This window comes from Sciurus carolinensis, chromosome 12 (assembly GCF_902686445.1).
Source record: "Sciurus carolinensis chromosome 12, mSciCar1.2, whole genome shotgun sequence".
NCBI classification, from domain to species: domain Eukaryota; kingdom Metazoa; phylum Chordata; class Mammalia; order Rodentia; family Sciuridae; genus Sciurus; species Sciurus carolinensis.
In genome coordinates, this window is record NC_062224.1 from 115434608 (window position 1) to 115452724 (window position 18117).

At 40.7% G+C, this 18117-nt stretch overlaps 1 protein-coding gene across 5 annotated transcripts in view; it reads right to left on the bottom strand.

The window, feature by feature from the left end:
* Nucleotides 1-18117, bottom strand: part of Pou2f1 (POU class 2 homeobox 1) — a 170340-nt gene that overhangs the window by 64939 nt on the left and 87284 nt on the right. For 2 of the 5 annotated variants that reach the window (XM_047520074.1, XM_047520075.1), the window contains exon 2: nucleotides 833-918. The exons of the other annotated variants lie outside the window; for them this stretch is intronic. In XM_047520074.1, the coding sequence (XP_047376030.1) occupies nucleotides 833-860 (28 nt within the window). In that variant the 5' untranslated portion in view covers nucleotides 861-918. The remainder of the gene's footprint in view (nucleotides 1-832; nucleotides 919-18117) is intronic. 5 annotated transcript variants of the gene reach the window in all.

Consider the following 18117-nt stretch of genomic DNA (forward strand, 5'->3'; position numbering starts at 1 on the left):
TTTTCTGGTGACTATAGTAACCTAAAAAGGTTTCATTAATTCTGCATAAATACAGACAAAACATCACACAAAATATGGCTTCATCTGCTTCAATACCAGAATGCCTCCACCTACTTTAAATCTCAGTCATCAACGATGGTGTGTACATTAAAGTAGGATCCCTCCCTCTTTCAAAGGCTTGCTCTTCTATAAGGAAAACGCTAAAATAGGTTTTCCAAAACTTAAAACTATAGTTTTCTGCAGAACATAGTTGGTCTCAAAACATAAAAACAAAAGCTAATCTTGGAATTTTTAAGAAAGTTAATTTCTAAAATCTGGAAATGAATCAACAGATCTAAGGTAGTTAACACTACAATACTGTGGTAGTATTTATGGAAATACTTCTAGACTATGGCTCCACCTTATTTTTCACTGAGCTTTTTTGTTTCTGTATGAGACATTCTCATTAGGTATGCAAAAATTTTATTAATATGTACATATTATTTTATTTAGGTACAGTTCAAACTTTGTTTCTGATTTTAAAATGTTTTTAGAATTACATTAAATGCTCTCTACAGAAATCCCCCAAATGTAAAAATGTCCTCCATTCAGTCCAATTCTCAATCCATACTGTTTATTGAAGGTACCCTCAGAACCAGAAGAGCTAGTGTAGGGAGGGACCACAGCACACTCAAGCACGCTCAGTGCTTTGCAAATGCTTTCCTCCTTGCTGGCTCAACCACCTCCCCCTCCCCTGCCTTGGCTGCATGTGATTAAGCGTTTATGCATAGTCAACCCCTCACACGCTATTTCCATATTAAAGCTTCTAAGAAAGAACTGTGCTGGTACCCACCTAGAACATAGTCACTGCAGTCCAGCATCGCTGTGAAGTCTTCTAGAGGTGTGGACAATCCAAAGCAAGCAAGAAACGGTAGTGGTCTGGGGTGGGGGAAAGAAGGTAGCACTATTTCTAACAAATCTGCACCATGTTCTTCAGAGAACAGGGTGGGGAGTGGAAAGTGAATTAACAGGAGAAGCAAAATACAACTTCAGTTACACCATAGCAATCTTCGGCTGAATAAGGAAACTTCAGTTGCTCAGAGGAGTTTTAGTCTCTCCTACCAGCTAGGACTGACATTGTCAAGGCAACTGAAGCATGAAAAGTTCCCCTTTTTGTAATAAAATAGAAACAAAGATTGCAGCTGGCAGTTTCCATAATGAAGCTTAATCAGTATGCGCGTGATTAGGGCCTTATGCAAATCTCTCCTCGTTAGCACAGCAGCCAGCACTTTGAAGTCCAGGAACAATTCATTTACAGAATACACTGAAAGCACTCCCTGCATAATTTAAATCGTTGCATAAATATTTATCAGCTCATTTGCATATTAATTGGCAGTGCATGAAGGGAAAAATTATCTCCTGAGTGCCAGCATAATAATTAGGAGGATAAAATGTGATTTCTTCCAATGGTCTGGCTTCTTGGACCTAACTTGAGATAGTACCAGGGGAGAAGGGAGGGACAGGAGACAGAGTTCTGTTAAAATGCCACTGAAATGACACGTACAAATTAGAAACAACTCTACAGACTTAAGCACCTTTAATCTTATTCCTGCTGGCAACAATGACTTCAGTAATAAGAGGATTTGCAAAAAGCTTTCCACACAATCCAAATAATCCCAAGGAAACAATTAGCAAGGTAGAAGCAGAACCCAGGGCTGTCAAGATGGTGCCAGTCTACTGATAGGGAATTTTCCAGTTATTAATGCAGGCTAGAGAAAGTCCTACTTAAAACATGGCAACAGTATAAATGTGGAAGCCCGGCAGAGTGTATGAAAGTATTTTGAGAGTATGGAAACTCATTATTTGCAAATCTTTTTATACTACCAAATTAACTGAAGAGATTAGTGGAATGCCACATATCAAGCAGTATCCTTTCTCCCCTAAAAATCAATCTCACATGAAAAGAAGACAGTATGCTACTCGGAGTATAGATAATTGACAAAGAGCTATGCGAACTATGGACTTTGTCAGTATTTTCAAGTAGATTTCATTGATGCATCCCTCTCCCTTCCTCTCTACGTCCTTACTACACAATGCTGATCCAACTTACAAGGTAAATGATCAATCTGGAACCTTTTGGGCATTACACAATAATATTACAATCTAATCATCATAGACAATTCAGAAGATCTATAAAAAGTCCACAATGTAGGCACTATTACCCATTTTAATAATAAGGAAATATGTACAGAGAACTAAGGCACTTTTTACGCAATATTATATTAATAATTTGAGATCAGGCTTTTAAATGAGATTTTGCTAGTCTAGAACTCAGGGTTCTCGGCTTTTATCATGCAGTGGGGCTGAGTAACACATTCAGGGCTATAGTTCCTGTGTGACGAGGAAGGAGAGTAGTAACTTGTGGCAAAGACACTGTGCTGAACAGTCAGGTGTGTACCGATACACGTCAGAGGGCCCTGGATAGAAGGAGAGTTCTCAAGGGTAGCATCCCATTATGACCTGCTTTTTTAAATTGAGAATGCCTCTTCAAGCATGCCAAACACCTAACTTTTAAAATACGTATGCAGCTTTCTCCAACCTTAAGGATGAAATTAAACTTCACATGCATACAAGGAAATGAAAGACAAGATTTTTTTTTTTTTTTTTAAATCAGGGGCTTTAAAAACATTTTCTTGAAACTCAGTAACTCAGAAACAAAAATCTTTCTTAACTTTTAGATAAGCACTCTACTTATCTTGCTAGTTTTTCTGTTTTACAGAATCACAAAATGGTTATGAGTAGAATTTGGAGAAGAAACTTAACATGGCCATTTAGTGCCTGTGAGACCTTCTTTAAGCTCCTCCCCTTCTGGAGTCAGAATGTTCTCATCTCCAAGATGATGGTAAGGTTGCTTGAGATAAAGGTGTTCACACTTCACAGTCTAGAGTAAGAGTCAGTTGTGCAAGGGGACATCAATTCACTTGCAAACATGGGGCAGATTTTAAAAAGCATCACCTTTATTCATGAATTCACAATACTTTGTATCAAAAGAAGCAAGAATATATTACAGAATAGAAAACAGATTTTGAATGAGGTAGACTGTGTTAGCTGTACAAGCTCTGTGTGGTAGGAAAAGGCGAGGAGCAAGGGTCACAAATAAGGAGAGCGCAGCTGCTGACACGTTCCGTGCTCACAACTTTAAGCTTACTGCCCGTAATGCTCACAGAATAGCACTGCCACTTATCATCCACCTTTCTGTTCTTCATGCCATGACACCTTTAAAGCACCCTCATTGCCAAAATGAAATGTCTTTCATTTTTAGACAGGGATGGCTTGGGACTATAGCCAATCACCGTGTCTGCTGATAGTTACCCCACAGAGGCAGCACCTTGGTGGCACAGTTACCAGCCACATCAGATCAGAAGAGTCCCACAGGGGCTCTGCACCGCAAGGAGGCCAAAGCTCACCAACTGGCAGAGCCCACTGTCTGGAGTGGGACTCCTTCCCTTTACTGTGGGCAGCTGACTTGCTATCGTGGGGTGTGCAGGGGAAAAACCCTTCTTGCCACGCTTGAAGCAGGTACCGTGCGAACTCCAGAGGGCATTTTGAAATACAAAAGGCTGTCCGGCCTCTACAGCTACAGATGGACTGGGGACTTGGGGAGGGATGGCCACCATCTTTCCCCTGTGTTCTCCAACCACTGCCCATTCATATGGAAAAGAAGAGAAAGACAGATAACTTTGCCCACAAAGTCAAATGTTTACTTCATTTGTCCTCTGAAATATCAACAAAGAATCACCTAGACTAAAAGTAAACCTAAAAAAATAAAAAATAAAAAAAATAAACAAAAACCACTATATTTAAAAAACGAAAACATTCTGAAATGTTTGTGGGATTGTTGGTCATTCATACTTCAGCATGAATTAATCCCATCCAAGTTCCTTCTTTCAACACCTGGTTTAGGACGTGATTAGCTGTTCCAAGAAGAAGAGGCCAGTAAATACTCAGTAAAAGAACTGTTCAGATAATCTGGACTAAGAGGTGGAGGTGAAGGAACAGGGTAGAGAATGTAGAAAGAACAGAAAATAGGGCTGTACAAAAGTGAAACTCTGCTGAAAGGGCAGAGTTGAAATTCAAATATTTCAAAATTATGCCTAAAATTGCTTTCTTTTTCCCCAAAAGGGGGAAAGCATGTTCTTTGAAGACACAGAATTCATGGCTATTAATACTAAAATAATCTTACGCTCATGAGCAAAGTGTTAGGCTAGTCTAGGTCTCACTAGAAAAGAAAACGAGGGCAATACAAATGGAATTACAAACTAGGGTTTTAAAACACACCTTCTGTTGTGAGTGAACTGGGGCAGGCTTGTACCCTCCCCGACTAAACCATCAGCACCCATCCTGGTCACAGTCCCTGAGGACGGCGGTTTGTACACAGTGTTCTGTACTGAGCACTCCTGGTCTAAGCGCAGGAGTGTCTGACTCAGCAACTACTGCTGTCTCACAGGGGGCTGCACAGTTCCATTTCACCCCAGGTATCCTTTTTAATCTTCACCCCTTTTCAAAATCTACCTCCCCTTTAGTTAGTAGGTACTCTACTAACTGGCTTACTGAAGACACTTCACACTGCTTCAGCCATGAACCTGCAGTACTGAACACACTTAACATCTTAATTATTTATCGAAAAACCTCATCACTCAGATACCACTTAGGACGTTCCAAGTTTTGAAAACTTCAGATGCAGTCAAGGGTAGACATTAGAATTGCCACCACTGCTGTGCACCATGTGACCACCTAGGTGAGTGACAACTTTCCAGGAGCTCCAAGTGCTTAAGGAAAATTTTTAAACAACATAAAATGGGATTTTTACTATTTACAAAACATCTGGATGGGCAAAAAGAAAGAAATGTACTTCATCAATTTGGCTATTAAGCACTGCGTTATAACAATAAACCTTAAGGATTATCTCATAAAAAGTACACTGCGGCTTAGAGAATGACTCTAGGGTCATACAGCTAATAAGTGGTAGAGAAGTAGAGGGGATGCAAGTTAAAAAAAAAAAAGGGCCAGGAAGAAAATAAGCACAATAAAATACACAAAAACCGTTATCCCACAAGACTAAGTTGTCATCTGGTTAATCAGAAAGGTCAACACAGATACCATAAAACATTATATACATAAACATTTTCCTTTAACCCAAGGCACGCACACATTAATTCACCAACCCTAACCCTTTTGAGGTTAGACCAAAGCCTTTTCTTTGAGTTTAGACCCAAACTCAAAGCATTTTCAAGATTTTGACTTTAAGTCACATTTTACATATATTTATAGAATAAATATAAAAAACTCGAGAAACACTCTTCTCTAGGTATAATGCACTCTGATAGGTGTTTTTTTAATAGTGCTGGGGATCAAACCAGGATGATTCTTGCATGTCAGGCATGTATTTCACCGAGTTACAGTCCCAACCCTGTCTTTTTTTAAATTACTGGTTTTAACCCACAAAACTGAGTTTATGATACAAAGATTGGAAGACACTGCTTTACAAAAGTGAGGTAGGAACTTAAGACAGATGAAGCAATCTGAAAGCAGAACCCCCCTTTCCCTTCCTTCCAGAATCATTTATCCCTAATATTTTATAACTCTCTTGCTCTAAATAATATCGTACTTTTTAGTAATTATCGTACTTTTTAGTAATTACCCTTCACAGATCTTTCAAAACACTCAACTTAAGTTCACAGAAACTCTTTCATTTCCTTGATTTATATAAATTGCGCAATTAAAATAAGGAGCGCAGTACACCTATCCATCACCCAACGCACGAGGTTCACCTCCCAATCATCCCACAACAGTCAGCAAGCTGATTGCCGACCAACAGTGGAGCTCCATTGCCTGCTGTTGCCTGGAAGTTCACTGTTACAGTACCTGCAGGTTTGATGACATATGGCTGCTGCCATTTTGAGACAACAGCCAGGCCCTGTAGGGCCCCTGGCCGGACTGACTGAGCCCCCTCTCCAGGATCCCTCAGGCAGACAGATCACTCCCTGCCTCTGGGGCCCTCACATCAAATGACTGCTCCCTGCCGCCAGGACCCCCCAGACCAACTAACTGCGCCCTATTAACGGGACCCCAGACCAACTGATTGCACCCGACCTCCAGGATCCCACAACCACACCAAACACACCGGACCTACAGGACCCCTGCCTGACCAACCGCATCCGGCCTCCAGGATCGCCAGCTGACCACATCCACACGCTGAGCTGCAGCTCCCCATTTGCCAACACATTTTGAAGCCAGAGCGGCCATCTTGGATAATCCTGGAAGCCATAGCTCCGATCTTTAGGTGGGGCAAATCCCATCCTGAGACCCCTGCTGGAGGCTTGAAGCTCATTGTCAGGTACCTCTCATGCATCAGGCTACTGAACACTGGGAGGTTTCATTACTATATGATTGTTATACTGTAGATTTTCTTTTTTCTCCTTATTGAAAAAAGTTAAGTTTTTATTTCTTTACTTTTCTTGCTCTCTTTTCCTTTTGTTTACCTGTTCCCTCAGAGTCTCTTTCTCCCTTTTTTTTTTTTTTGCTAACACCCAATTTTTTTTGATTACACTCTCACCCTATTTTCTAGAACTTCTGTATATTCTTTTCTTATCCCATTAACAGTCACATTCTACATCCCTCGGCATCCTCCTTGTCCTCCATTAGAAACTGCAGACCTTATTGCAAACCTGTTTGTTTTACTGAAGATAATATTTGAACTCATTCTGTTTTCATTCTGTTTATTATGACAATTTTGTTATTGTCCTCATAGGGGCTATATGGTCTAGGATTGCATAGTGTCTGAATTGAGCACTGCTAATATTGATCTCCCCGTAAAGAAAGGGTTTTGGAAACCTATAGGGCCACTATTAGCCTATAGGGGGAAATCTGCAATACCCCAGAGATCTGCACTCCTAGAGGGGAAGATACATGAACAACATGAAAAAACAAGAGAAGGAAATGATCCAAACAAATCTAGATTCTATATTAATAGAATCCAATGACGGTATGTTAGAAGAAATGTCAGAAAAGGACTTCAAATTTACATGATTAAGATGATTCGTGAAGCAAAGGATGAGATAAGAGAGCAAATGCAGGCAATGAATGATAATACCAATAAAAAGAAAGAGCACCTGCAGGAAGCAAAAGATCATTTCAACAAAGAGATGGAAATTCTCAAAAAAAACCAAACGGAAATCCTTGAAATGAAGGAAACAATAAACCAAATAAAAAACTCAATGGAAAGCATCACCAAAAGACTAGACCACTTGGAAGACAGAACCTCAGACAAGGAAGACAAAATATTTAATCTTGAAAATAAAGTGGCCCAAACAGAGAAGAGGGTAAGAAATCATGAACAGAATCTCCAAGAACTATGGGACATCATGAAAAGACCAAATTTAAGAATTATTGGGATTGAGGAAGGCACAGAGATACAAACCAAAGGAATGAACAATCTATTCAATGAACTAATATCAGAAAATTCCCCAAACCTGAAGAATGAAATGGAAAATCAAATACAAGAGGCTTACAGAACACCAAATGCACAAAATCACAACAGATCCACAAGAAGGTACATTATAATGAAAATGTCTAAAATTCAAAATAAAGATAGGATTTTGAAGGCCGTGAGAGAAAAACATCAGATTACATATAGGGGGAGACCAATAGAGATAGCAGCCGACTTCTCAACCCAGACCCTAAAAGCTAGAAGGGCCTGGAACAACATATTTCAAGCTCTCAAAGAACATGGTTGCCAACCAAGAATCTTATACCCAGCAAAATTAACCTTCACATTTGAAGATGAAATAAAATCCTTCCATGATAAACAAAAGTTAAAAGAATTTACAAATAGAAAGCCTGCGCTACAGAATGTTCTCAACAAAATATTCCATGAGGAGGAAATGAAAAACAACAATGTAGGTCAGCAAAGGGAGGAACTACCTTAGAGAAAAACCACTCAAAGGAGAAACCAAGCCAACTTAAAAACCAAAAATAAGCCAAATGACTGGGAATACAAATCAAATCTCAATAATAACCCTGAACGTTAACGGCCTAAACCATCAATCAAAAGACATAGACTGGCAGAATGGATTAAAAAGAAAGACCCAACAATATGCTGCCTGCAAGAGACTCATCTCATAGAAAAAGACATCCATAGACTAAAGGTGAAAGGATGGGAAAAAACCTACCACGCACATGGACTCAGTAAAAAAGCGGGGGTTTCCATCCTTATATCAGATAAAGTGGACTTCAAGCCAAAGTTAGTCAGAAGGGATAAAGAAGGACATTTCATACTGCTTAAGGGAACCATAAATCAGGAAGACATAACGATAGTAAATATTTATGCCACAAACAATGGTGCATCCCTGTACATCAAACAAATCCTTCTCAATTTCAGGAATTACATAGACCACAACACAATAATTCTGGGTGACTTTAATGCACCACTGTCACCACTAGATAGATCTTCCAATCAAAAACCAACCAAAGAAACCATAGAACTCAATAACACAATCAATAACCTAGACTTAATAGACATATACAGAATATTCCATCCATCAACGAGCGGATTCACTTTCTTCTCAGCAGCACATGGAACCTTCTCGAAATCAGACCATGTGTTACGCCACAAAGCAGCCCTTAGGAAATGCAAAAAAATAGAGAACTGCCTTGTGTTCTATCAGATCATAATGGACTGAGAGTAGAAATCAATGACAAAATAAAAAACAGAAATTACTCCAACACCTGGGACTAAATAATATGCTATTGAATGAAACATGGATAACAGAAAACATCAGGGAGGAGATAAAAAAATTCTTAGAGGTCAATGAGAACGACGATACAACATATCAAAATCTCTGGGACACTATGAAAGCGGTAGTAAGAGGAAAATTCATTGCATGGAGTGCATTCCAGAAAAGAATGAAAAGTCAACAACTAAATGACCTAACATTACAGCTCAAAGCGCTAGAAAAAGAACAGAACAACAGCAAAAGTAGTAGAAGACAGGAAATAATTAAAATCAGAGCTGAAATCAATGAAATTGAAACAAGCGAAACAATTCAAAAAATTGACAAAACAAAAAGTTGGTTCTTTGAAAAAGTAAACAAAATAGACAAACCCTTAGCCACACTAACAAAGAGAAGGAGAGAGAAAACTCAAATGACTAAAATTCGTGATGAAAAAGGAAATATCATGACAGACACCACGGAGGTACATAACATAATGAGAAGCTACTTTGAAAATCTGTATTCCAACAAAATAGAAACTACCGAAGACATTGACAAATTTCTAGAGACATACGCTCCTCCCAAACTGAACCAGGAGGATTTAAACAGATCAATATCAAGCAATGAAACAGAAGAAGGCGTTAAAAACCTACCATCCAAGAAAAGTCCAGGACCAGACGGATTCTCAGCTGAGTTCTACAAGACCTTCAAAGAAGAACTCATTCCAATACTTCTCAAAGTATTCCAGGAAATAGAAAAGGAGGTTACCCTACCAAACTCATTCTATGAAGCTAATATCACCCTCATACCCAAACCAGGAAAAGACACATCAAGGAAAGAAAATTTTAGACCAATATCCTTGATGAATATAGACGCAAAGATCCTTAACAAAATACTGGCAAACTGTATCCAAAAACATATTAAGAAAATCATGCACCACGATCAAGTGGGGTTCATCCCTGGAATGCAAGGATGGTTTAACATCCATAAATCAATAAACATAATCCATCATGTGAATAGACTTAAGGATAAGAATCATATGGTTATATCAATTGACACAGAAAAAGCGTTCGACAAAAATACAACACCCCTTCATGCTCAAAACACTAGAAAGTATAGGGACAGTAGGAACATACCTGAACATTGTAAAGGCTATTTATGCTACACCCATGGCCAACATCATTCTTAATGGAGAAAAACTGAAACCATTCCCTTTAAAAAACGGGAACAAGACAGGGATGTCCTCTTTCACCACTTCTACTCAACATTGTCCTCGAAACTCTAGCCAGAGCAATTAGGCAGAATAAAGAAATTAAAGGGATACAAATAGGAAAAGAGAAACTTAAGCTGGCACTATTTGCTCATGACATGATTCTATATTTAGAGGATCCAAAAAACTCCTCCAGAAAACTTCTAGACCTCATCAATGAATTCAGCAAAATAGCAGGCTATAAAATCAACATGCATAAATCTAAAGCATTTTTATACGCAAGTGACGAAACATCTGAAAGGGAAATGAGGAAAACAACCCCATTTGCAATAGCCTCAAAAAAAAAAAAAAATCAATCTAACCAAAGAGGTAAAAGATCTCCACAATAAAAACTACAAAACATTGAAGAAAGAAATTGAGGAAGACCTTAGAAGATGGAAAGATCTCCCATGTTCTTGGATAGGAAGAATTAATATTGTCAAAATGGTCATACTACCAAAAGTGCTATACAGATTCAATGCAATTCCAATTAAAATCCCAATGATGTGCCTTACAGAAATAGAGCAAGCAATCATGAAATTCATCTAGAAGAATAAGAAACCCAGAATAGCTAAAGCAATCCTTGGCAGAAAGAGTGAAGCAGGGGGTATCCCAATACCAGATCTTCAACTCTACTACAAAGCAATAGTAACAAAAACGGCATGGTATTGGTACCAAAATAGAAAGGTGGATCAATGGTACAGAATAGAGGACACAGACACAAACCCAAATGAATACAATTTTCTCATACTAGATAAAGGTGCCAAAAATATGCAATGGAGAAAAGATAGCCTCTTCAACAAATGGTGCTGGGAAAACTGGAAATCCATATGCAACAGAATGAAACTAAACCCCTATCTCTCACCCTGCACAAAAATCAACTCACTATGGATCAATGACCTTGAAATCAGACCAGAGACCCTGCATCTTATAGAAGAAAAAGTAGGTCCAAATCTTCAACTTTTTGGCTTAGGATCAGACTTCCTTAACAGGACTCCCATAGCACAAGAAATAAAAGCAAGAATCAATAACTGGGATAGATTCAAACTAAATAGCTTTCTCTCAGCAAAGGAAACTATCAGCAATGCGAAGAGAGAGCCTACAGAGTGGGAGAATATCTTTGCCACTCATACTTCAGATAGAGCACTAATTTCCAGAATATATAAAGAACTCAAAAAACTCTACACCAAGAATACAAATAACTCCATCAACAAATGGGCTAAGGATATGAACAGACGCTTCACAGAAGAAGATCTACAAGCAATCAACAAACATATGAAAGAATGTTCACCATTTTTAGTAATAAGAGAAATGCAACTCAAAACTACACTAAGATTCCATCTCACCCCAATTAGAATGGCGATTATCAAGAATACAAGCAACAATAGGTGTTGGAGAGGATGTGGGGGAAAAGGTACACTCATACATTGCTGGTGGGGCTGCAAATTAGTGCAGCCACTCTGGAGAGCAGTGTGGAGATTCCTTAGAAAACTTGGAATGGACCCACCATTTGACCCAGCTATCCCACTCCTTGGCCTATACCCAAAGGACTTAAAATCAGCATACTACAGAGATACAGCCACATCAATGTTCATAGCTGCTCAATTCACAATAGCAAGACTGTGGAACCATCCTAGATGTCCTTCAATTGATGAATGGATAAACAAACTGTGGTATATATATACAATGGAATATTACTCAGCTATAAAGAAAATAAAATTATGGCATTTGCAGGCAAATGGATGAAACTGGAGAATATCATGCTAAGTGAGATAAGCCAATCTCAAAAAAGCAAAGGATGAATGACATCGCTGATAAGTGAATGATGACACATAATGGGGGATGGGAGAGGGGCAAGAATGGAGGAACGAGGGACTGTGTAGAGGGAAAAGAGGGGTGGGAGGGGTGGGGGGGAGGAAAAAATAACGGAATGAATCAAACATCATTACCCTATGTAAACGTATGATTACACAAATGGTATGCTGTTACTCCATGTACAAACAGAAACAACATGTATCCCATTTGTTTACAATAAAAATAAATTAAAAAATAAAAAAATAAATAAAATAAGAAGCACAGCCAGCAGAAACAGGCTTGGGAGCACAAATAAGTACATGGCTCCTGACGGCCTTCACATCCAGCAGGAGTGGATGTGGACACGTGCTAAGGAATATTCGCTGGGCTGGTTCAGGTGGGAATAGGTGCTGGCTAACCCACCAGTCATTTAAGTGGTGTGTGCTGAAAAAGCAACAGTACCAGGAAGTAACTTGGTTCTGCCTCTTTAACCTGTACCAGCTTATAAATTCAAAGCCATTTACATAACTCCTGTATTGTTCAATCTAAATTCTGGCAGCCTTTACAAGTAAACACAGAAAAAAGAAGAGAAAAATAAATATATCGGAATTATAAAATTCCACTCTGAATTTCTTCCTTGTAAAAGCTGAAATCCTTACACATCTACCAAAGCTCTACTACACACTACCCACCTGCCTAGCTGTCCCCTATCATCCTGCTTCTCCAAGTCTGTATGTTTTTTCTTCACTCTAGGATCTTGAAGGGTCTTGCTGAGTCACTGATCTCGGCACTAAGCACCTGAGGAGCACTGCCTTGCCCAAGTGCAGCAGGCGCTAGGACAGGAAGCACCCCCAGAATGCTTAGGATTAAACAGAGAGAAACAGTAAGCCATCGCCCAAACATGCAATCACAAGCGGTGATCTCCCCAAGGAGCACAAGAAGGGCGACTCCAGGGTTGCCAGGCTGGCCTGGAACTTGCGATCCTCCTGCCTCGGCTCCTGAGTCGCTGGGATCACAGGTGTGGTCCCTGCACCAGGTTTCATCACCCTAGCTGGGAAGCAACCATTTCTTCCTTTGGAATCCTACAGCAAGTATGGTATCCATCTTTCATTTTTGGTTTTTTATTTTGAAATAATTAGAAATTCACAGGAATTTGAAAAGCTGGGTCCCAAGTACCCTTCACCAGTTTCTTGCACTGGTTGTATCTTACACAACAACAGTGCTACACAAAGTCCAGGAAGCTGACATTGGTTCAGAATATGTGTAGAGTTCTCAGTCACTGAACTGTCACATGTGCACCTTCATGATGAGCACCGCAGTGCAGATGCAGAACTGCCTCATCACACAGAACTTCTCCTGTGACCCCACTACAGACATGCCCACCACTCTTCTCCCCCTGGCTATTTCTAATCCCTGACAACCACCAATCTGTCACTCACCGTTATAACTGGCTACTTTGAGAATGCTGTACAAGTGGAGTCATACCATTTGAGTGAGTAAACATTTGAAATTGGTGATTTTTTTTAAAAAATGCAACACTGTGCCCTTAAAGTCCATCCCAAGTTGTGCGCTCCTCTACAGTTGGCTCCCTTTTGCTGCTGCATGGTATTCCATGGTATGGGTACTGTCGTTTGTTCAGTCACTTATTGAAGGATGTACAGTTGTGTCTAGTTTGGGGCTATTACAAATACAGCTGTTATAAACTGTAAACATTCCTGCACAACATGTTCAGAGGATGGTGAGCTGCACACTAGGAGCCTGCAATCGAAGCATACATATATCATACAGATTCTTATCTACAGCATGTGAGGTTCATACACATTTTTATGCAGATTTAAGTTTTTCTCTGGGATAAACACACAAGAGACTGCTAGATAATGAAGTCTGTCTGTGTCTAGTTCATAATAAACCTGCTCAGTATTTTCAAGAATGGCTATGCCACTTACAGGACTGACCCGACCTCTGTGCAACGCATGGGAAACAACATGCTATGGTTGTGGTACCGGAGTGACTGAGCCCTAGGGTGCTCGGCCACTGAGGTATATCCTCAGCCTTTTTTTTTTTTTCCTTTAAGACAGGGCCTCGTTAAGTTGCTCAGGCTGGCTTTGAACTTGTGATCCTCCTGCTTTAGCGTCCCAAGCCACTGGGATTCCAGGAGTGCACCACCATGCCCAGCTCCATTTCTTCAAATCTCCATCAGCAACCGCTGCTGTCACTACTCCTTTAGCAATTCTAACAAATGTGTGGTGACATCTCATAGTAGTCTCGATTTGCAAGTCCCCAATGGCTGGTAATACTGAACATGTTTTTATTTGCCATCCATCTAACCTCTTCAATAACATCCCTTTCCTTTCTTTGGGACTTTTCTTCATCAAATTCTCACTTCTAATGCACTGGTTCTTGCAGAGCTGAGTCTGAGAGCCCTAGTGTGTCGTAGGTGACACCCACTTGTGCTCTGTAGACACATCTCCCCGTGGAGCTTGTCTCTCCACCCTCTCAGTACGGTCTAGCACACAGCAAGACATTCTGATTTTGACAAAGTTAACGTACCAATTTTTCTTTCATGGACTGCATGTTTGGCAACGTGTTCAATGGCTTTTCATCAAGCTCTATGTTCTGAAGACGTCCTTCTGTTTCCCCCTTATTTGAGGTTTAGGCTGAATCCCCCGCCCGATCATTTTTCAAAGACTATCCTTCCTTCCTCCACTGAATCGCTTCTGTATTTGGTTGCAAATCAGTTGGCAATACTCTTGGGGTCAATTTCTGGGTCCCCTATTCTGTTCCACTGATGTATATGCCACTCCCAGTGTCTGATTCCTGTAGCTGCATAGTGAGCCTCGAAAAGCCGGAGAAATGGATCGTTCCAAATTACTCTTTTTTCCCCTAAACTGTTAGCTAGTCTAGTTCCTTAGCACCACCATGTGAATTTCAGAAAAGTCCTGTCTGTATGTATCTACAACTCTTGTGGAGATTCTGATGGGAACTGCATTAAACCCACACCCACTGTGGGGAACTCTGAAGTTTGGGAAGCATTTGGCCTTGGTTTCTCCAGGGCTTTTCAGCCTTGCCCTCCTTCCCCTCTCCTCTGGGTCTCTGATGTACACCACTGTAGGTCTTCCTTCGTAGTCCTAAAGGTCTCAGAGGGCCCGTCCATGTCTTCTTTCTTGCTCAGACTGGTAATTTACTATGTTCCACCTTCCAGTTCACTCTGTCCCCTCCATTCTGCTGTGAACCTGTCCAATGACTTTCTAAAAAACATTCAGTTGTTACAGTTTTTGTTCTAAAATTCCCACTCAGTTCTTGTTTGCATTTTTATCTCTTCACTAAGGCTTTCTATTTCTTTGCTGAGGTCTGATATATTTCCTTTTGTTTCAGTGTGCTCATAATTACTCACTAAAGCATTTTTTGATAGCTGCTTTAAAATCCTTCAGCTATTTTACCATCTCTGTCATCTGTGGTATCATCAGATTGTTTTTACTCATTCGAGCTGAGATTTTTTGGGTTTTGGTAAGACAGGCAATTACCAATTAAAATGTAGATTTTACATGTTACAGGATTCTAGATCTTAAGTCTGCTATTGTAACTGACCTTGTACCACCACCACAACCCTTCCAGGAGGCCAGAGGGGAAGAACCCGGCTCCACCTAGGATGGAGTGGTATTCCAGGTTCCCCACCTGTCTCCTAAGGGAAGGAGAGGGAACTCCTTGTTACTACAGGGCATGGGTGGGAGTTCTGGTGTCCTGCTAGGGCTCTACTGGTGCTGTCCTGGCTGGGAAGGGCAGGCATGCCTCTCTACGCCTCCCACACGGCCTCATGAGGCAGGGAGATAGAGATGGCCTTACTCTCCTCGACCTCCTCCTACTACACCCCAGGGAAGAAAAGGTGAGTTCAGGTTTGGCAGGCTGCCTAGCACCCTGGGGGTGTAATCGGCTCCCTGCTGTGTCTTCCTAGCTGCACCCTGCCGGAGGGCTATTGAGGGTAGGTGCAGGCTCCCATGGGGCAGAGGAGCTGAGTTCTTCTCTATGGCCTTTGACCTGACCAGTGACCACTGTCAAGGTTCTCTATCTTGCTAGGTTGCACCTTTCCTCCTCCTCTGGTTGGAGAAGAGCCAGCTTCTGCTGAGCCCTGTACCACCCCAAGTCTAGGATGTATGAAACAAGCCAACCAAGGCCTGGAGTGCAAGCGTGCTGCTCCTCAGGCCAGGTCCCCAGTGCCTATGTGTCTGCTCTGCAGCTCTGAGTCTTACACTTGTCGGGTGCACAGTGTTGAGCACTGAGCTGTGCCTCTCAGCAGCTGTACCACTCTTCCAGAGGAAGAGTCCTGCCGTGCCTCCCTGACGGTTGACAGACTGCTCCTTCTTCATTTTAAAATCAATCTACTATATCCACATTCTTCCCCCTTCTGGTCTCAGGACTCCCTTCTGATGCTATCTGGTATATCTTCTTAAATTCATTGACCATCATTTCTATGTCACTTGGTTTTCGGTATGTCTTTTATAAAAGACAAGATGCGCTTCTGACCTTTAACGGATCCAAACTGAACGTGTGCTATTACTAGGCTTGTTAGCCCACCATTTCCTTTGTGATTATTGATTTGCTTGACCTTTTGCCATCATATCACTTGATAGTTTTTATTCTGCCTTCTTTATTCTTTGTTTTTGTTGCTCCCCCTATCCTTCTTCCCTTGTTTATATTACAGGCATTTTTTCTAGTCTTCTTTCTTCTCCTTCTAACAGTTTGGGAGTTAATTTTTCTCTATATTCTTTTAGTGATTGCTTTAATCATCAAAAGAAATTTTTATTTCTCTAATAAGCGCTAAAGCTAACCAATACCCCTAGGTAATTCCCTAGTAAGAAAATATCTTATATAAATTACCTTTACACATACAATAACTACTTGAGTTTTTTGGAATTCATCTTATACTTTGGTATATCCCTTTCCTAAATAATGTTCTATGAAAAGAATTCATAGCTGAGGTAACTTGGACCAGAATTAACTTAAAAACAGTAAAAGGTCTTCATTGTTCTTATGAGGATATTGCTGAGATTCAAAGACTCATCTAGTAAGTAAACATGCTCAGGACAACAAGAGTTAAGTTTATTAGTGCTGGAGAAGAGAACTAAAAACCCTGAAAGCAGAAAAAAACTAGAATGGACTCTACAATACGGAGCTGGAAATACAGTTTCTGGTATGAATTCATGCATTATAAAGCACATAGGTAAAGAAATAAAAGAGACTCACACATATCCCCATATGCTTTCTCTGGCAGTCCTCTGAGGACCTGGGAGCGGCGGTGCCCTGTGGTGGTGACTTTAAGTCCTGTATTCTGCCATACAAGAAACCACTTTCTCCTTTCAGAGAAACTACTAGTTTAAAAAATAAAGGGATAAAATACGATTATATATGGAAAAAAGACACAGAAGCCAGTTTATAGGATTTTGCATCAGATTTTGGATAACTAGAAGGAAATAAATAAAAATAACAATGAATGATTAGAACCATTACTCACAGGAACTTACGAGTCCATGTTGACATAAATAAACAGAAAATAAAGTTTTTCTTATAGAATGCCAAACAACACAGAAAAAATAGAATTAGAAAATTGACATTTGAAAACCTCCATGATAAATTAATTCAATCAACAAACAACGGATGCTAAATCTAGTGAGTGAAAACTGGATGATGAAAATCTACACTTTCCCCACAAAATACTTCAGTGTAACTTCACCGTGGAGAAGCCAGCAAGCTGTGCCTTCGTCAAGTGATCAGAACTAGCGCACCAGGCAAGGCAAATCCAACCGGAGCAGCACTGAAGCTGCTGTATACAGGAGAATACAGGCCACTTCTAGACCCGGCCAGGCAGTAGCACCTGCCTCCAGACAGAGGCGAGCCCACACGCTGCGCCTACGACCCCACTCCTCCAAAGCTCGGATCCTGGAAGCCATCAGGCTGAGGGCTCTTCCAGAGGGAAGAGTGAAGGCAAACAGCTGCACGTAAGGCACAACACTCTTCCTTCACCTTTCCTGTTAAATCTGAAATTATTTTTAAATGAGCAGGAAAAAAAAGAAAGTGATCAACAAACCGTCACCCAGTGCTATTTTTGTTGCCCTGTGTAGCTTTGCCTTCCCCATTCCTCAGATACTCTGATCACAGGGGAAGACGGATGCCAACACTGGCCACACCCGGGTTCTTAGGGGACCACGAAACACACGGACACTACTGTCAGAGTGCGCTTGCAACACGTGCACAGAGCGCTGGCAGCGACCACAAGAGCCACGAAGAGTCCACACATTTGATCGATGGCGTCTGGATCTAAGCACTGAG